Here is a 21,483-nt window from a genome sequence, read left to right on the forward strand (position 1 = left end):
TATAGGCAGAACCAAACAGTATGTTACTGATGTAATGTCATATATTATATCAACAATATTTATTTACTTCACAACACAGTTAACAGTCTGCTTTATTAACCCTTATTGTTCTTTCCTGAGCTTAAATCATGGTGACACCAAAAGGAACATAAAGACACTTAACCATGCCTACATGATTCATAGCAGCCTGAAGTTTGCTATATATGGTGTTGGCAGACACTGTGACAAACAGACTAGCCAGCTTCCTGAAATTGTTTAGATAGTTTTCCAGAATGTCCTCTGCCTTGTGCTACCCTGAGAGCACACACTTCTGTAGACCAATAGCCTATGTCCTGTTGCAGCCAATCCAAAAAAGGGAAGTCTCTAGTTAAAAGTCAAAACACTGGCCAGTAGACTCAAAATAGCCCAGAGTTTTCTTTTAGGGTTTCTCTCGTAAGATTGTGGAGAAAGTCCAACATTTAGGAGGATACTGTTTACAGAAGTTATTGACATCAAAACGTTGTTGTTGGGGATTACTCTTCCCTTTCAGTGTCCATGGCTGCCATTAGAAGCTGCTCAGTGCTATTTGACTGTCTGTGTGGATATGGCTGTGCAGGATTTGACACACATTTCGAGGCAGAGTTGGTTTATGGCCCTTACTCCGCTCTCTTTCCCAGTCAAGTGTTTTCCTCCGGGGAAGAGGCTTGACTTACAGTTGTAGCTTGCTGTTGCTTTCTTCACACAATCATGTCAGCCTTTATGATGAGGTTTACCGAGATTGATGCTGACAATTAAAAAAATAATTATTATGAAACTGTGATAATAGAATAATAATGGTGGTCCCAACTGGGAGTTCCTTGGATTGCTTCAAACAATGGCATTTCATTCTAAGTGGAATACTTTTTTTTTTAATAGGGAGAACGAAATAAGCATTTGAAGACATCCCTTTGGGTCTGGTATTATCTCGGGAGCATGAATCGTTAAATGATTAATTAGTTGCAACTGTAGTTAAGTGTGAACTTATCAGCTATGCATGTGAACATGTCAATAGGTTTTTACATTGTTACCCTGTGTGAAGCATCATGCCTTCTTCCGGTTCGTATGATCCTGAGCAGTGTTGGCTGTATTAAAGTGTACTAACATCATGACTTACTTCTTTTAATGTGAACTCTGACACATTAAGGTGACATTGAGCTCACTTGTACCTTAAAATATACCAACATTCCATTAAATACTTTTATAAATGACAAAGTCAGCATAGGACAAATAAGCTTTTTAAGTCTCTAATAAATGTTCTATTGGACTCTAAAGCAGTTTCTAAGTGCCTCCGATAGGGTTTGCTGATTCTCACTCTTCGTTTGACCTACAAACTTCAGATGAGTGTATTAAGAAGCAAAAGCTAACGCTTTCTTCTTTCTGCGTGTAGATGTGTCTTGTCTTGACTAGCTCAAATACCTCCTCAAGTGCCTTTTATTTAAACGTGTGCCAAAAGAGTGCAAACAGCACTGAATAGATGAGGAATGAAAGTATTTGTCGTAACTCTGCATCATTCCTCTGACAAAAGAGAGATTATCTTAACATACAGAGAGGCATTTGGAAGCAGCCCTCTGGCAACGAGTTTTGTGAACATTTCTGCACCCCTGTATAACTTGTTCACTCACTCATCACTCAATCTCTCTTTCTTACTCTCAGACACACAGGGAGTATGTTTAGTAGACTTTACGTTTATGTAGGGGAGGCAAAAGGCCTCATCTCAGACATTACTGGTCACCACCAACATAATCTCTTGACAGCGTAATTGCGGGAAGATTTCATGCCTTTGGAGTTCGCCTGCTCTCACTGGCCATCTGTCTGTCCCCCACACCCACCTCCACCCACTACTTGCTGGTCTAATATATACAACTCGCATCACATTCATTTAAACAAGTAGGTGAAGGAAAAATACATGTAAGCCCCTTTCTTAGAAAAATTAAAAAACAACATGTGGAGATAAGATGCAGAGTAACATATATTATGATGCTGTCATAAGGGGTTTCAAAAGTAATATTAATGTATTATAATCTTAATATAGTTTGAGCACAGCAGCCGTTTTGAATGTGAGATTTATGTCCAGAGTCAAGTGCACAAAGGCAACGACACACTTCACTTTCTGCAGTGGATTAAACCACCATTTCCCCCCGTTATCATAACCTCGTCTATCCATACCATGTTCTCGTGCAGCCAAGCAGCACAAAATTGGGCGCACTTGTATCTCACCATGAACTTTGTGTGACAGAGAAAGAAATGCAAACCGGTTACCTCCACTCTTGCCATGGCAACGGACGCGACAAGAAAAGCGATCCTGTACCTGTGTATCTGTCTCCCTAATGGTCTGTGTGTTAGTGTAACAAGATCTGTAAAAACTCCCCTCAATGACATTTTAGATCCCCCACTGTAACTGACCTGGGCTGGGGAGTCACAAGTAGGATTTAGGTGAGTACTCAGCCTTCTCTCAGGTTCCTCTTCCCCTTTTCCTAATGAATTCAACCATAAGAAGACTTGAGAAGGGGCCTCTTTTTCCACATGGCCAGGATATTATTTACTGTTGTACGAACTGTATTACGTTTGCAAATGTTCATTATCAAACATCATACTTTTCCCACTTCACAAATGTGTGTCAAACCTTTTTTTACAGAAGATGATCTTTCCCATGTTTTTAATTTAAAATACCAAATGGGAGTCTATAATGTTTTTTCATTTTTTCTTTAAGGGGGTAAAGCTCTCATTAAGAATGCTTTGGGGTGGCTGCTGAAGTGTCCTGCATTAGAGCACCTTGCAGATTCACTGTCGGACTGCACCACTCGGACCACTCCTAACTCTCCTATTCCCTCTGCTGGGAAAGGCAGATATTACACAGCCCAAACACAGCACAACACACAGACTACACTAATTACTTTACTTTAAGTAGCATCGCTGCACATAGGGACTCAGATGACCCATGTTGTGTTCAGGCTCAATTTCAATCTGCTGCTTCCTCTATGCAGGCTTGGTCGAGGTGAGAGCCTCGCTGACACCCCTCTGTATGAAATATCAATGTGAATGACTCACTCCCAAGTTTGGTGTCAATCATCATCGCAAATGCCAAACCCATTATCACCAACTCTTTTCAAGAAGTTGTTTGTCCATCAGGTGGCAGGGTTTTTAGGAAAGAGGGAAGGTTTTCACAACAGCATTGAAAAGCTTGTTCTCCCTCAGGGTGAGGGAGCTAGATTTCCAATGTACCTTATAAATGACCTTGTAAACATCACATGTTCCATTTTCCTTAATTTCAAAGCGTGGTTTGTTTGGTGAAAGTATGTGTGTGAGTAAGTAAAAGGGAGGAAACTTGGATTAAACCTCATAAAGATGGATATTGTCTGTGCTCAGAGCAGCAGCAGTGATACAAATACGAATACATAGTACAGTATTTATATCTTCAACCATTTGCCTCGAAGAATATTGAGCATGAGTTGTCTGTCCTTTTGTTTGCACCAGTGGAACAAGCAGGCTTTACCTTTTGTTATTTTGGCCAAAGCTTTCCCAAGATTTAAAGAAATATTGTTTTGACAAGTGCAGCACACTCCAGTAGAGGACCAGTTTGTCTCCTGGTTGCTTGTGTCGACTGTTTCGATAAACGCCAGCCAACTTTGCTGTTTGTGTTTGTGTTTTCCTTTCCTTTTTGTATTGAATAGCACAACAGGCAAGTTCATTATGCGTGTGACTCATCCCACTAGCCCACACCCCCTCCCCATCTGCTGCTGTGCGCTGGAAAGGAGAGGGAACCGCCATTGATCACTTCTTCCCTCACACATGCACGCACACACCCCACCTTCAACGTCACTATCGATCGACATGTTTAATGTTTTTGTGGGAAATAGCTGGCATTTCCTTTTCTGTCATTTTCACATGTGTTCCTTACCATTTGCTGACATTACATAGCAGGCATTTAAGAAATAAAAAGTAAGGCAAAGAATTGTTTTGAACAATCTCAGAGTGTTCAGTCAGTGATAGGCAGACATATATTACATAATTATGTCTGGACAGGAGATGTTTGCGTGTTTGTTGTGTAGATCCATGGAAAGGCTGAGTTTACAACTGCCTGACTAACAGCAAAGCTGCTCTGGAAAGTGGTTGGCAGGTATTGGACATCTCCTTTCTAAAGCCCACTCCCTACCTCTTATTATCTGTTTAACAAATGCTTTAAACTTACCTCAGATATCCAATGGTATTTTTAGGATAAATTCAATATTTTTTGGAGTAACAAAATCGTTATAATAGCTATCCTCAAAAAGATGTTTACCAAAAGAAAATCATCTTCTTCTTCTTCTTCTTCTTCTTCTTCTTCTTCTTCTTCTTCTTCTTCTTCTTCTTCTTCTTCTTCTTCTTCTTCTTCTTCTTCTTCTTCTTCTTCTTCTTCTTCTTCTTCTTCTTCTTCTTCTTCTTCTTCTTCTTCTTCTTCTTCTTCTTCTTCTTCTTCTTCTTCTTCTTCTTCTTCTTCTTCTTCGAAATTCATGTTTTTTTATTACTAACAGGTTTCTGAAACATTTAAACTTTTTGAATCAAACACTGACCATATTTGTTCATTCTTTATTGCCACATTTGGAAGAAATGCAATTTTTTCATTTCTCATGGTTTTCAGTAAAAACTATACACATATTTATGATGTAGCATAAATGCTATTCATCACTATAGCTACATGTAGAAACACATGCTGCAAAAGCCTCAACACAGGGACAAATTAGCATTGCAGGAACAATAGTTGATGCATTAATTTTGCAATGGTGTCAAAGAGCTGTGTCTTGGAGAAAGAGTGCAAACAAAGAGTGTGGAATTATTGCTAAATAAACAATGGGCTGGTTGAAGAGAGAGAGAGTTAATTTACATGTTAGGCATTATTAATTGCTGGGCATCTGTTGCAAGAGTTTAGTTTGCACTTGTTGATAGAATCACCAGACTGACAGTGAAGGGACCTTGTGCCAGAACCAGACAGTTGTGCCAGAACCAGACAGTACTTTTTTTATGTGATTGAGTCCTTTTAAATGTTTGCTTTTCTGTAATCAACCAGAGCAGCATGTTAAAAAATTTAGGAAAAAATAAAGGTTTTTTTATATTTAGGAACAGTTAGGCCAAAAGTCGTCGCGAATAATGTGAAAGAAAAGACTCCCCACTGATTTGTTTTCTCAAGTGGATATTAATAATGGTTTAGTAGGCCGACACAAATGATTGTTGCGTCGAAAAAACAAAGTAAACTGTCGACATGTGTCAGAGCCTGCGAGAAATTATAGCTATTTAAATAATCATCATACAAAGGCTGACGTCACGTTTATCTGTTTCAACAAGCTCGCACCACATTTTCACACTTTATATCACAACTCAGATCAAGGCAATTAAGTAACAGTCTATTTATGAATTTTTTTTTTTTTTTTGTGTCATTTTACTTGAAACTGTTATGTTCATTTTGCACTTAAATTCTTAATGAAATGGAAAAATATTCATAGCTTTTTATGAATCAAAGATTTAATTTACAAAGTAGTACTTTACATTATGGTTATTTCATATAGAATATGTACATGTTTGACCAGAAAGCATGCTATATCATGATATATATACTGTATCATTATCAAGATATGAGATTACCTATATTGTAGTAGAACATTTTGGCCATATTGTCCAGCCATAATTTATACTTAAATAATGAGCATCACTCCTCTATTTTTGGGGATGTCTGCTTTAAACTTACAGGCTTATCAGGAATCATGAATACAAATCTGTTTTAGATTTTTGAGAAAGTCAGATTCACTACTGTAAACTAAACACTGAAAAAAAAGAATCAACATTGTCACGATAGGGTGATGATGATTAATTGTTCATACAGAGTCCTGGTGTGAATGTGTTGTTTTCTTGCTTTCTCGCCTGTAGGTGGTTCTAGACATGACATTTGGGGGTGGTGGCCACACCAAAGCAATTCTGAATGTGGTCCCTGAAGTCACAGTCCTGGCCTTAGACCGAGATCCTACAGCCATTTCTCTGGCCCAGCAATTAGCCAAGGAATACTGGTAAGTGATTTATTAAAGCACATCATGTAGAATGAGACAAATGTACAATAGATGTGTATTGCCGCAGCTGACAGCTTGACCATTTTGATCACAGTGTCTGGTTTGTGCTCATTATTTCTTAAAACATACTATATGATGTAAATGTTGCTGTTCTGTCTGTATTTCTCACTTTTTCCCTGAGCCCGATAAAATACTGCTCGCCAAGATACAGCCCCTGAGTTTCACCATCCAATCAAATCCTTTTCTCCTTCTTAACTTAAAGCTTTTCTCCCCCCCACGCAAAGCAGGTGGGCCCGGCATGTCATTTGTCAGAGTAAGGGCCCACGCCTGCAGTGTGAAGGAGATGCTGCCTCCCACGGAGGATCTATAAGATATGAGGGGGGGCGGGAAGTATAGAGAAGCCCAGAGAAGTTAAAAAGTGTCAAGAGAGAAAAAAAGAAAAAGAAAACACGAGAGTGAGAGAACAGGGAGACACGAGGACACGTTGCCAGTGTGAGAGGGAGTGTGTGTGAGCATGAGCAAGGCGCGGGAGGATGAAAATGAGATGTTCCTAAGACCATGGCGTGGGAAGGAATCCTTTTACGTAGATTCTGGGGAAACCTCTCTCAAGGGACTCTGCCAGAGAAATGTGCCTGTGAGCAGGGAATGACAATTAAGAGAAAGAGAGAATGAGAACACTGTATTCTGTCAGCAGCAATAAACCCCTGCTGTAAACTCTTCCACGCCCACTCGTGATACAAGTTGAGAGAAGCTAGAGAAATCTAGCAATTAACCAATATTATTGGAAGCCTGAGTAAAAGACCCTTGCAGCCTACGCAGTGCATCCTCACAACAGGGTTAGAGGATTTTCTCTCTCGCCTGTACTGCTGTTTCTTGAGGGAAGTATAACCTCACTGCAAGCTGTTGAATGCTGGTGTGAATCTGAACCCAGTTCAACAGTACAGAAAGAATAATTTTACCTCAAATGTTTTTTTTAAAGCATTAGCTTATGAAACTAAATCTCTGATCTCTGAATGATATTCAACCATGCCTTAAATGGGATTTGTCTCCTGCATGTTGAGCCTCAGTCAGCCTATTCTCTCCTCTTCACCATTCCTGTTGTTGCTATGACTTCCCTGCGCTTGAAGCTAGGCAGGAGTTATGCCCACAATAAATGTTACGAATCAGAAAAAGCACTAAGCATTATTCTAATGTCAGGCAAACATTGGATTTACACCTGTTCAATGTTGTCACACACAGACTGAAATCAAATTTTATTTAAAATTAACTGTACTTTGTTGATTTCAAACCAATTTAAAAGTGATTTGTTTAGCTCTTGCAATCGCATTCACATTTTCTGTAACCATTTGTCATGGATGGAGCTAGATAGATTGTTGTTGGGCGGATTTAGTTTGAGGTACAGTTGATACATGAAAAGCAATCAAGGCAGTGCAGTTGCAGTAACAGATTATGCATTCAAAGGCTTTTCTGGGACAGTTTGTGAAACAAATACATTTGCAACTTAAGTTAACATGGTGGGAACTAATTTATCTTTAGTGAGGTAACCGGTGGGTGCTATAACAGGTCATAAGCCGCTAACTGTCTGCTCCACCTTTTATTTTTGTAATAGTTTGGAGCCCACATTAAGCTTGGAGCCCACATTAAGCTTCACCACCGATCTTCAGAAACCAATAGGCAACGTGATGAGACAATGTCCATATTTTGTATGTATTGTATTAAGACTATGGTTTTGTTTATCAAAAACAAAATCCAAACATGAGTCATTGTCTTTACATTGTTCAGTATATCGCAGTCAGCCTTTCTCTTGACTCTAATAAGAGGATAAATAACCATTCATCACAGACAACATCCCGGAAAGTGTACATTTTCAAAGTTGTCAACTTTCCTCATCTGTGACACAACATCTCCTAACTGTTCGGAAACAAGCTTTTGAATGAGGACATGAAGATGAGAAAATGTGGAGGAACAGCAGGGAAGCATTTAACAGTTATTGATGACATTTCAAAGAAACACCGGCAAGGCCACCAAGTAAACAGCCGTTTAATTACATTTACTCGGTCAAGTGAGGTAGCATACATTTACATGTAAATGTTAAACAAACACACATTTTTAAAGGCTAGTCTGTGTGTGTCTTTCTTGATGTTTGGAGCCTCCTTCTTCTTTTATCTTGTCTGGACTGTAGATATTTTCATCACTGCTCCCCTGCTGAAAGCAATCAATCAGCGTCTTGTCTTAAAGGAACTTAGCAGGTCAACTCAAGGGAATATTTCATGCTTGATTTGTGAATAGGGTGCATCTTGTCTGCTGAAAAGGTTCCTGATGTCCTCACTGAGTGTACTCTTATTCCAAATGGGCAAGAAAAAGGAATTATTTAGTGAAAGGAGGACATACTAAAGAATAGCCAAATGTGTTGCTTTGTGCAAAGTACGTATTGTCTTATTCAGCTTTATGGTTTATTAATGACCTTAGAAAATAACATGTTGACATTAAAGACAGATAACCTTTTATAATATAATTGTCCAGTTTATTTGAATACAATTTAAAACTGGTTTGACAAAATGTGTATCTATTTGTCTGTGTTTTGAGTAGACAAAATCTATCATAATAATATTTTTGGATTATTGATTCCTACTGGATTATGACACCTTTTCATCGCATAGCTTTTAAGAACATGAAGATATCTTGATCATGATTCAAACTGAGCAAATTTAATTTTAGGAGGAGTTGCAGTTGTTAGTAGAAAGGAAAGAGACGCTTAGATTTAATTCCACATGGGGCAGTGCAAAACACATTTATGTCGAGGCTTTGCTGTATAAATATACTTAATAAACATTTAGAGAATAAGGCAAAGACTTGAGGGATCTGGCTGCCAGAGGCTGAGCTGGACACACACATACAGTTCACGTATGTACAGTCTGTGTATTATCTCTTTGGGGCAAAATGGTAACGAAAGCTGACTACTGCTAACATGACATGAGGCCAAATTCCTGTCACTTTGTGCCTAACTGGTCATTCCAGAATTGGAGGACAATTTAGACACCAATATTTTTAGAAAAATGAACCTTTTATTTTATAATTTTTTTTTATGTATTTAGGAAAAACAGATAATAAACCATCAAAAAATGTGATTTGCCCTGCGAGGCATCAAATGTATATTTTCCAATGAAGAATTACGCCTGTTACTCTAATTATAGTAACAGGGTTGAAAGTAACAGGGTTGAAAATCAATGCTAATTTGAGCTTTAACCTCAGGAATTATTGCTAGATGTAGCATGTAATGCTACTTTCAAGGCAAGGACAAACTTGGATATCTAATGCAAGAAAGATAACTTTGAAATTAATATGCTTTATTCTGATAATATCAGTAACAGGGTTGAGTGGGTCAGAGTGCCACACTCTTTTAAGACTGAAAAGATTGTAAAAATATGAAAAATAAAAGAGAGGACCTAGTTTTGGTCTACCCATGGGACTAGCACATGGCTTGCTGATGTCACTTCCACTGTGTCATCTGACTTACAGTATTTTCACTTCCTGTGCCAATCTAAAAAGGTTTGGGTAACAGGGTTGAACGCATGTTGAGGGACACACCTTCTGTGCAAAATTACTGTTATTTAAACTATGTTTATGATTTAACAAATTGATTTTACCATGACAAGAGACATATATCAATAGAATAATACCAAAAAAAGTAAATAAAATCCCTATTTTAAATGTTATATTTGACATGCAAGTTGGTCACCAAGAAGCGGGGACAAGAGAAAAATGCCATTTTAGGGGATGTTCGAGAGCTATTTGATAATTTAAATAATATTTTGAAACCACTTTTTCTACAACTCTAAATACATTTAGTCTCAAGACAAGTATGTTTAACACAACATGTGCATGTTTTAGCATTTTGGGCATGGATTATTAGATTTTTTATATGATTTTTTATATTTTTTATATATATTTATATGTCCGGACATGAAATGTCCTCCAATTCTGGAATGACCCTAAAAGCACATTGACAGATAGATAACATCTAACTGTAATCACCTGTTCCGATATTCAATTATAAGGCAAAGCATTGAACATTTAAAAAGAATATGCTGAGAATTGGAAATGTCTGATGGACTTTTAGTTTTATCTGGCACATGGTTTCTTCACTTGTAGAAGATGCTACAGCGCAAATGGGAATATACCCTTGTATCATTAGCACTGGCTCTTAATCTTTGTCACTGCCATTTCACATATCCTGTTATACAATCTGCAAAGCTTTGGATTGTCTCTGTGTGATCTTCCCGTTTTTGGAAGATCACATTCAGTGTTAGGTTGATCTAGTGCAGGGGTCTCCAACCTTTCTTCACCTGAGAGCTACTTTGAAAAAATGAAAGTGGCCAAGAGCTACTTGCATCGCATCGCTTACATTTATTCACATAGCACTCATCAGTTGAATTAAGCTACTTTTGTGTGAAATCAATACCTAAAGCTTATCTAAAATCTTAACTTCACATCAAGGTCCAAGAAAACGACAATTTATCACGTATGAATATGGACAACATAGTAAGTACATCACTGAAGATTCACATAAATGTCCAAGAGCAAAATACAATGTTTTCACGTCTTAGTATGGCCCACATAGTAAATACATCGCCTTAATCACCACCTTGCAAGCATCTTATGGCACGTGTGTAAAATAAGTGCATTCACTCTTTATTACAGTTAGTGAGATGACTGGCGCTGCATGGAGTCACCATACAGGTGTCTGCTGGACCCACTTAGGTTCACTAATAGAGTCATTTACATGTTCATCAGTCGGTCTTGTTCTGTATTTAGATTTCATGACATGCATGTCAGAAAAAGCTGCTTCACAAAGGGATGTATACAGAACCAAATAAAGCAGACGTGTTCAGTGCTGCTTGGTGAATGTTCTTATAGTTTTCTGGGCGTATACAAGGCTCCAGAAATGTTGTGAGTTTTGCTGAGACTTCAGCTGAACATTATTTTTGGAGATTTATAACCTCCATCTCCATCTCCACAGGATTGACACTGAACAGTGCATCCATATTTTCTTCTTCTTCGTCTTGACATTAAATTATAAACCATAATTAATCAATTGTAGGCCTATAGGTCTAGCCTCCCTATATCTGTGTGTGACATTTTTCCATCCTCAAAAACAAAAAGCTAATGCTTCTGCAGTCTAGCTGCAGTTTCTAGCCACGGTCTTCTGTTAAAGAAAGGACATTGAATGTCCTGAATGTGGCATCACACACAGGACTTGAGTCTGAACACAGCAGACAACAGGAGTATTTACAACAGCATATAACAACTAAAATAGTGCATGTGGGTGCACACTCACATTCTCTGTCTCACTGTTACATGAATCCCATGAATGTATGAGACTAAATTAGCTTCATTATATCTCAGTGATTAAGTGAATAATAAAGTTTCTATCGGGTCACTGTCAGCCTGTCACTCATTAGTAGTTATTTTTCAGGAGGGGGCGGTGATCGCGGAAGCTTTCCTCCTGCCTTCACAAACTTTACACACGTATTTATCAACTGAAAATAGCAAGAGGACATTCATACTCTACAATCCAAGACTTGATTAAATCCACCAAAAACCTGACATGACGATAACGAGTGTTTTTCAAAAGCACAAATCCCTCCCTGTGTGTCTCTGAGCCGCAGCGACAGGGCCTGACTCAGAGCGGGTCATTCTGCTGGTGCTGCTGGAGAAAGCAGACTGCTCCATGTGTGGTGTCGCTGTGCCGCTGTCACATCTGCTCCTTGATCTCTGCAACACGGACCAATTTTATATTTGTGTGACAGAAACAATTCTAAAATAAAAACACTTTATTGTCCGGCCGCGGCCGAAAAATCAGGAAGCACCGTCACTACGCTATAATCGATAATCGAGCGGCGAGCTACTGAAAAGCTGCCCGCGAGCTACCGGTAGCTCGCGATCGACGTGTTGGAGACCCCTGATCTAGTGAGATGCAACAATAACAAAAAACCTGCATGATGTCAATGTTGTGGGGTGCTACAACTATAAATAGATCTCTTAAGCAATTATGAGCCCACACTTGGACCTCAGCACATACACCACTGAAACTTGTCCTCTTTAATAATATAAGACCTTACATAAGACATTTATATCTCCAACTCTGTGTCTAAGCCACATAAAGAAGTTAATAATTTAGAAATGTTATGCAACTGTTTTGCATATTTTTAAATCCTTCAGTGGCTTACAAAAACGTGTTGGTGAAAAAGTCACAGTGTCTAGAGAAAGGTATGTACATCATCACCTGGGTGTGGGCGGACACACAGACCGCAGTATTTTAATATCCATTATTAAAAAGCAGAAGTAAATGGTTTAAAACATACCATAATAACAGGCCTTTCTTAAGCATGATAGAGCTTTCATTATGTTTTTGTTGCTAGCTGTTACGAGACTCCAACTGTGTATGGGAAATCAATTATAGATATCAAATTGTATTGTGTTTTAAAATGTACATTGTACAGATTTCCCCTTTTGTATTAGAATGTAACAAATGGCATAGACTCCTCCCATAGCTGCCTTCTGTGTGGTCTCACACAGGCTACACTCTTTCCTAACTCACTGCTCTCAGACATCAATCTTCTTTTGTTATTCACCACACAAATGTTTTTTAAATGTTGCACAGAATATGTTCTCTAGATCAGCTTTCATTCTTTCTATTCCACACAACATCAATAACATTAGGAATTCCGCAATAGTTTAATAAGCCTTGATTTGTGCAACACTCATTGGGGAGCTTGTGACTGGACCAGCAATGCTGCCTACCAGTCAGTAAAGCTCCGTCCCCTTTCTCCTCTTCCCTGTTGCCCTTCATACAGATGAGCCCCTTGTTAGCTGCTAGCTATCAATGCTATGTGTGAAAATCGACATTATAAGAAGTGGCTATGTTGACCATTAATTGACCATCTACCATTGTGCCCATCTTTTAGTGTATCAATACAAATCTTTTCCTCTTGCTCAAAATATCATGTAATAAACCTACAAGTACCTGTAATCATTCAGAAGTATATTAGTAGGCACCTAGTGCAACAAAGTGTGTTTTCCATAGTCTCTCAGTGGAGCTGTTGGTGATAATCATATGACAGCAGTTTCTGTGTGTTAGCAACTAGCTCTTATTTTCATCCGCACAACACTGCTTGACCTTCAGTAAAAAAGACGTCAACAACAATTCAGGTTTGCTAAGATTTTCAACACACATGAGCTTAAAAAGTTTCTCAACTTTCACCAATTAGACAGTTTATACCCTGAATAACCAACAAAAATTGAAATTGGAGTAGGTGGGTAGAGTGCTTTTGATGAGGCACTAACAGAAAGGGTTTGCACAGGTGATGGGAGAGAACAACAAAGCCTTTACTATAGATTTTTTAACAAATCAATCACTGTGCAGGAAAGTGAATAACAACAGCAAAGCAATGGAAGGCCCTGGCAGCGTGGGTGAGATGCTCCCTTGCCATCTTGTCTTCAGTGGGTTTTGAAATAGAGGACCTTCCAATTTGTGTTCTTTCCTTGCATACCCCTAGTTAATCTTAAGAGTCATTGTTGTGTACATAAATGTATTAAAATGTCCGGGAATCAATAACGGTATCTTTATTTTATCCATACCTATATTGATGCCGCTTATACTCATTGATGCTGCTTATTGGTATCAATACAGTACTTCAAGCAATAATTACAATTACTTTCTTGTGGTATAGCAAAATGAACTTGAATAAAACTAAACACTGTCTAGTAATGCAAGTCGCTTCCAAGTTACCTCCACCCCCCTTCTTTTGGCGCCATTGCTCAGAAAATCCCCATCTTTAAATTCTGCCTTCATTCTCATCTCATCTACACATCTGAAAAGTTTTGTGATGCCGAACCAGGCCGGGGTAAAGTGTGCTCTTTCTTCACTTCCCAATCCCCCTACTTCTGACGCTTTTGCTTGGTGTGATGCCCCGGTGGGTCCATCAGTAGAGAGGGTGTGGCTGTTCTGTCTGTGCTGCATTGGCTGCATTGATTGCACTGATTGCAGTAACTCAGGGCACCTGGGTCTGGTGCTCTGCAGCTATTTTAAAGCCTCTCTGCTCTCTCTTGTTTCCTGCAGGCACCCGGCTCTGATGAGTATGAACCACAGTTGACTTGAACAGTGTTGTGCAAATAAACACCCTTTACCTACCCGTTGACATGTTGTGTCTCCTTTTTGTTGTGGCCTTTTGAGCCAGGTCGCAACAAATGGGGGCTCGTCCGACGGGTTATTTGTTTAAAAAGTTTGTGTAGTGCTCAGAGCACATGGTGCCATTGAGCAGCTGATTCATTGTTGTGGTACAGCTGTGTGCTGGCTTGTCGCTGCTATTTGGGGGACACATCATGTCTTTTGGGGTTTCAGGAAGCTGTGGTGTTTGACATGTCGTCAGGTTTTGTGTGCCAATCAGAGGGTAAGATGTTGCCGTTTGTTACGCTTTTGTAAAAGAGATTTTCCCCGCTAGGCTTAAGTGGCGTTTCCCCTTGGGTTGCGTCTGTTTTTTTTTGTTTTCATAGTGTTGTGGCGACGTGGTTAGTGTCAGCTGTTTTCGGACAGCTGTCTCGGGGGCACGTCCGCGTGAGTTCTTGGTGTTACCTGCGTGCAGGTCGCTCCATAACTCCGCCGGGTTCCAGTGCGTAATTACCCACCGCAAGCCACATGAAGACTAGGGGAGATTAGGAAGATTTTGTTTAGGCAGTTAGGGGGAAGTTCTCTGTTGGGTTAATCTTATGCCCATGCGTGTTAGCAGTTTAATACTTTGCTTTCTGATTGGCTATTATGACTTCTTTGTCAGCGTTTGTGGATGCGCCCTCAGTGTCTTTCTTAGATGATTGCCAGAAGGCGCAGTTGATCGAAATAGCAGAGCACTATGACATTGCTGTGGTGGGGAGCAAGCGGAAACATGACATTAAAACTGTCTGTGTCATCTTTGTTTGAGCAGGGGGTGTTGCAGAAGAGTAAGTCTGGTGCGGCAGGGTTCGTGCCGGTAGTGGTTCAGACAGTTGGTTTGACGTTCGAGCAGCAAAAGGAGCTTTTGGCCATGCAGTTTGAGCAGGAGAGATTGCAGTTGGAGATGAGGTTGGAGCAGGAGAAGTTGAAGTTGGAGCAGGAGAAGTTGACGTTGGAGCAGGAGAAGTTGACGTTGGAGCAGGAGAAGTTGAAGTTGGAGCAGGAGAAGTTGCAGTTGGAGATGAGGTTGGAGCAGGAGAAGTTGAAGTTGGAGCAGGAGAAGTTGAAGTTGGAGCAGGAGAAGTTGACGTTGGAGCAGGAGAAGTTGACGTTGGAGCAGGAGAAGTTGAGGTTGGAGCAGGAGAAGTTGGAGCAGGAGAAGTTGACGTTGGAGATGAGGTTGGAGCAGGAGAAGTTGGAGAAGTTGCAGTTGGAGATGAGGTTGGAGCAGGAGAAGTTGCAGTTGGAGCAGGAGAAGTTGGAGTTGAGGTTGGAGCAGGAGAAGTTGAAGTTGGAGCAGGAGAAGTTGAAGTTGGAGCAGGAGAAGTTGACGTTGGAGCAGGAGAAGTTGACGTTGGAGATGAGGTTGGAGCAGGAGAAGTTGGAGCAGGAGAAGTTGGAGAAGTTGCAGTTGGAGATGAGGTTGGAGCAGGAGAAGTTGGAGAAGTTGGAGCAGGAGAAGTTGCAGTTGGAGTTGAGGTTGGAGCAGGAGAAGTTGAAGTTGGAGCAGGAGAAGTTGAAGTTGGAGCAGGAGAAGTTGAAGTTGGAGCAGGAGAAGTTGACGTTGGAGATGAGGTTGGAGCAGGAGAAGTTGAAGTTGGAGCAGGAGAAGTTGAAGTTGGAGCAGGAGAAGTTGACGTTGGAGATGAGGTTGGAGCAGGAGAAGTTGGAGCAGGAGAAGTTGCAGTTGGAGCAGGAGAAGTTGCAGTTGGAGTTGAGGTTGGAGCAGGAGAAGTTGAAGTTGTAGCAGGAGAAGTTGAAGTTGGAGCAGGAGAAGTTGACGTTGGAGATGAGGTTGGAGCAGGAGAAGTTGAAGTTGGAGCAGGAGAAGTTGACGTTGGAGATGAGGTTGGAGCAGGAGAAGTTGGAGCAGGAGAAGTTGGAGAAGTTGCAGTTGGAGTTGAGGTTGGAGCAGAAGAAGTTGGAGCAGGAGAAGTTGGAGCAGGAGAAGTTGCAGTTGGAGCAGGAGAAGTTGAAGTTGGAGCAGGAGAAGTTGGAGCAGGAGAAGTTGACGTTGGAGATGAGGTTGGAGCAGGAGAAGTTGGAGCAGGAGAAGTTGGAGAAGTTGCAGTTGGAGATGAGGTTGGAGCAGGAGAAGTTGGAGCAGGAGAAGTTGCAGTTGGAGCAGGAGAAGTTGCAGTTGGAGATGAGGTTGGAGCAGGAGAAGTTGGAGCAGGAGAAGTTGGAGAAGTTGCAGTTGGAGATGAGGTTGGAGCAGGAGAAGTTGGAGCAGGAGAAGTTGGAGAAGTTGCAGTTGGAGCAGGAGAAGTTGCAGTTGGAGATGAGGTTGGAGCAGGAGAAGTTGAAGTTGGAGCAGGAGAAGTTGAAGTTGGAGCAGGAGAAGTTGGAGCAGGAGAAGTTGACGTTGGAGATGAGGTTGGAGCAGGAGAAGTTGGAGCAGGAGAAGTTGGAGAAGTTGCAGTTGGAGATGAGGTTGGAGCAGGAGAAGTTGCAGTTGGAGCAGGAGAAGTTGCAGTTGGAGTTGAGGTTGGAGCAGAAGAAGTTGGAGCAGGAGAAGTTGGAGCAGGAGAAGTTGACGTTGGAGATGAGGTTGGAGCAGGAGAAGTTGAAGTTGGAGAAGTTGAAGTTGGAGCAGGAGAAGTTGACGTTGGAGTTGAGGTTGGAGCAGGAGAAGTTGGAGCAGGAGAAGTTGGAGAAGTTGCAGTTGGAGCAGGAGAAGTTGCAGTTGGAGTTGAGGTTGGAGCAGGAGAAGTTGAAGTTGGAGCAGGAGAAGTTGAAGTTGGAGCAGGAGAAGTTGACGTTGGAGATGAGGTTGGAGCAGGAGAAGTTGAAGTTGGAGCAGGAGAAGTTGAAGTTGGAGCAGGAGAAGTTGAAGTTGGAGCAGGAGAAGTTGACGTTGGAGATGAGGTTGGAGCAGAAGAAGTTGGAGCAGGAGAAGTTGGAGCAGGAGAAGTTGACGTTGGAGATGAGGTTGGAGCAGGAGAAGTTGAAGTTGGAGCAGGAGAAGTTGACGTTGGAGATGAGGTTGGAGCAGGAGAAGTTGAAGTTGGAGCAGGAGAAGTTGACGTTGGAGATGAGGTTGGAGCAGGAGAAGTTGGAGCAGGAGAAGTTGGAGAAGTTGCAGTTGGAGATGAGGTTGGAGCAGGAGAAGTTGCAGTTGGAGTTGAGGTTGGAGCAGAAGAAGTTGGAGCAGGAGAAGTTGGAGCAGGAGAAGTTGCAGTTGGAGTTGAGGTTGGAGAAGTTGAAGTTGGAGCAGGAGAAGTTGCAGTTGGAGATGAGGGGTCAGCAGCAGGAGGTAGAGAAGCGTTTAGAGGTGGAAAAGACGCTGGAGGTGGAAAGGATGAAATGTGAGGTGGAACATGCTAGATTACGGCTGATGGGAGAGGGCAAGTTTTCTCCAGGGGAGGTTGGTGGTGATAGGTCGGCATCAGGCAGTGGCGATATCATTTCTTACTTGCTATTAGTGCCAAAGTTCAATGAGCGTGACCCGGACATTTTTTTCACTCTATTTGAACGCATAGCAGAGGCAAGCAACTTGTCAGATTCGGACAGAGTGCTGTTACTTCAGTGTGTACTCACTGGGCGAGCACAGGAAGCCTATTCAGCTGTTTGTGGCGAAAAGGCTTTGGACTATGATAGAGTAACATCAGCGGTGTTGAAGGCTTACGAACTAGTTCCTGAAGCGTATCGTCAAAGGTTCAGAAATTGGGTCAAGGGAGATAAGCAGACACATGTGGAGTTTATCCGTGATTTAACTTCTCATTTTCAGCGGTGGTGCGCGGCAGCAAAGGTTGCAAGTTTTGACAGTCTTTGTGAACTCATTGTCTTGGAACTATTTAAAAACATTCTCCCTCAGCGTGTGGCCACTTATGTGAATGAACAGAAACCTTCCACTGCGTTTAGAGCTGCTGAATTAGCAGACGATTTTGTGTTGACACATAAGGGCAGTTTTACTGAAAAGGGGTGATTGGAAACGTGGAGAAGACAATGGCTATGCCCGCGGTGGTGCAAAGTTTTCACCAGGCTCCTTCCGTAGATTTGTAGGTACAGGGCGACCCGAGGGGGCCAAAGTGGACCTATGTCATTATTGCAGAGGAGAGGGTCATTGGAAGGAGCAGTGTCCGTTGCTGGAAACTAAGGGGAAGCCTCGTATGGCACCACTTGCTCCAGCCATGTGTTGTTCTGCCGTGTTGGAAAAAAACCCGATGGGTGTAGGCTCGGGCATGGTGCCTGATAGGAAGCCGATTTGTGCTGACCCGGATGCGGGTTCTGGTTTTGAGCCGTTCCTCACTGAAGCGGTTGTATCAGTAGTCGGTAGTGACAAATATGTGCCAATTAAGGTGTTGCGTGATACAGCGGCTAGATACTCATTCATTGTTGAGTCAGTGTTGCCTTTTTGGTCAGAGACAGAAACGGGGGATTTTGTGCTGATGAGGGGCATGGAGATGGGCTTGATTCCTGTGCGACGTCATACAGTAGTGCTGGATTGTGAGCTGGTACGTGGAGTTGTGTCTATCGGCGTGCGTCCCGCGTTGCCACTTGATGATTTTGGGCAACGATCTCGCTGGTAGTGCTGTGTGGGCTGGTGTGCCACCGCCTGTGGTGGTTTCCAGGCCGGTGGCATCTGGGGAGTCAGATGAGAGTGGTTTGCAATTTCCAAGTGTGTCTCCAGTTTATAATATTGCACGTGTGCAGAGCCGTAGGATGTCCACTGACCTACCTGTTTCGGAGTCTGGAAAAAGTGGTCCAGCACGGTCCTTTGACTTTGAGATCGAGACAAAGAAGAAGGAGAAGACAGTCAAAGTGGTGAAGGAGAAGAAAGATAGGAAACCCCGCAAAGCGAAGGAGAGGAGGCCGAAGGAGAGGAGGCCGAAGGAGAGGAGGCCGAAGAAGAGAAGGCCGAAGGAGGTCGGCGAGGCCGATGAGCGCCTACATGCTGTGGCTCAACGCCAGCCAACCCAAGGAGGAGTGGGACATAAAGGCAGTGGAAGCGAAGAAGCAGTACGAAATCGCAAGGCTGGAGTTAAGAAGAAGGATGTTGGGTTGTTGTGGACCTCTTTGGGGCCCCGTCTTAAGGGGGGGGGCTGTGATGCCCCTGTGGGTCCATCAGTAGAGAGGGTGTGGCTGGTCTGTCTGTGCTGCATTGGCTGCATTGATTGCACTGATTGCAGTAACTCAGGGCACCTAGGTCTGGCGCTCTGCAGCTATTTTAAAGCCTCTCTGCTCCTGTCTCTGCTCTCTCTCTTGTTTCCTGCAGGCACCCGGCTCTGATGAGTATGAGCCACAGTTGACTTGAACAGTGTTGTGCAAATAAACACCCTTTACCTACCCGTTGACATGTTGTGTCTCCTTTTTGTTGTGGCCTTTTGAGCCAGGTCGCAACACTTGGGTTTTCATTGAATGTAGGCATTTATTTTCTTCACACCTGTCACATTTAGGAAGTGCATCTTTTACTGGTTTTATGCTTTGCAATGACAAAAACAAGCCTATCTGTCTGTGGACAGATTTCGGTCCGTCCATCAAACCTTCTCCAGATGGAGGTTCATGTGTTGTTCTCAATCTATGTGCACAGGTTGCTAGATACTTTAAAGATGGGCGGGACAGCAGATTAAATTAGCTAATTAAATATGCATTGCATAAATGTAAGAGCATCACCATAGCCAACCAGTACTATCTTATGTTGACTAAAGCTATCACGTTTTGTCAAAACACTTGTCACACAATAAGCTTTAGCTCTCTCCCTTAAAGTTTCATCCGATAACGATGGTTATCCTGATACAAGGTTTTTGCTTTGACCGTATGATAATTGTTTTTAGTGAAGTGGACATGCTGCAAATGTTGGGTTCAATGTTACCCTTCTCTTCCATTCATTTATTCCTGTCCACATGTTAATACAGTCTGCAGAATGTAAACAGAACTACAACTTAGTCTTGTTTCTTCATTAATTATGAAGCCCTAGACCGGCCCAATACGTCCGGTCGATCGCAAAGATAGTGTGGATAGATCACATGACATTGAAAAAGAAGTTAGCCTATCATCCATCCTTACTATGTCATTTGCCACTTGATTGACGTACAGGTAAGCCAGTCTGAGATCTCATCTTTTCTAATACGCAGTTCACCAGGCATGCGCGGTCAACCGCGCCAGCTGCAAATCACCGGCGAGCTGATTACCTAGTAGTTAGCCTTCCAATTTATACAATTATACTAAAGAAAGGGTATAAAATGTACGTAATGGCCAAAAATGTACTGAGTTGTATTGTGCCATACGGGTTCATGCAGTTATGCAAGCTACACCAACATAAGGTATACTCAGTATATATAAATAAATATTTGTTTAGCATTTTTAATGTAGGTAGATAATTTTGACTTGGTCATTTTAAAAGTAGCTCCCAAGCTGAAAAAGTGTGGGCACCCGTGCCCTAGACATGAAGAAAAGCTTTTTTGACAGTAGGGATGACTCAGGGTACAAGTCTTCACTTAAGTCTGTTGGTGAGTTCTTGACAAAGATATCAGGAACTCCCATAATGAGGTCTTTACATTTCCTTCATCTTTTAAATCCGGTCCATGTTAACCTCATACTGAGTACACATTATATGGAGAAATGAATGAGGTAGGTGTCATCAATTTAAGCTGCTTAGCATTTGCGGTCAGGTATGTGATATACAAAATGAGTTGTTTGTCATTTAGAAATGACAATAACATATTTGTGGTCACTTTATTTTCAAGAAGAATACCTTCACTAGCAGGGATGGGTAGAGCAGGCTGCAGAAGACCTTTGGCTCCTTATGTGGAGATGCTAGCTCCTGTTGCTCTCTTCTGCCATCATCTTTGTTCGCACAATGTTAAAGGTCACATGAAAAATGCATGAATGTGGCTTGAGGATGCATGACGAAGTGACTGTGTACATAGCTTCTTGCTGTCTGTGACAAGGAAGGATCTAAAAAAGACTCTTAGTGGGAACTCCAAGGAAATACCTGAGCCTGTTTTGGGTTCACATTAAATTGTATACATCACATCTGCTAGAAATTCTTAAAATGACCTTGACTTGCTGGTTGTTGACTGGATGTTTGTTTTTATGTATGACCAATTTGAACATGAAAATACAGTCAATATTTGCCATTAACTGAGGAGGGGACTCAATTACCATTCCGATCTAGTAGCAATCTCTCTCTTCCCATCACTTACATATTAAACCAGTCGGTAAAATCCCCAGTTAAGTGTATAAGATTGTGAAACACTCTCCCTGTATAATCACAGA

General features: G+C 41.6%; 1 protein-coding gene across 1 annotated transcript in view; it reads left to right on the forward strand.

Moving 5' to 3' along the window:
• mettl15 (methyltransferase 15, mitochondrial 12S rRNA N4-cytidine) overlaps positions 1-21,483 on the forward strand; it is a 66,127-nt gene that overhangs the window by 15,731 nt on the left and 28,913 nt on the right. The window contains exon 3 of the mRNA XM_034110305.1: positions 5,917-6,053. Coding sequence (XP_033966196.1) covers positions 5,917-6,053 — 137 coding nt within the window. The remainder of the gene's footprint in view (positions 1-5,916; positions 6,054-21,483) is intronic.

This window comes from Pseudochaenichthys georgianus, chromosome 3 (assembly GCF_902827115.2).
Source record: "Pseudochaenichthys georgianus chromosome 3, fPseGeo1.2, whole genome shotgun sequence".
In the NCBI taxonomy this organism is placed as follows: Eukaryota; Metazoa; Chordata; class Actinopteri; order Perciformes; family Channichthyidae; genus Pseudochaenichthys; species Pseudochaenichthys georgianus.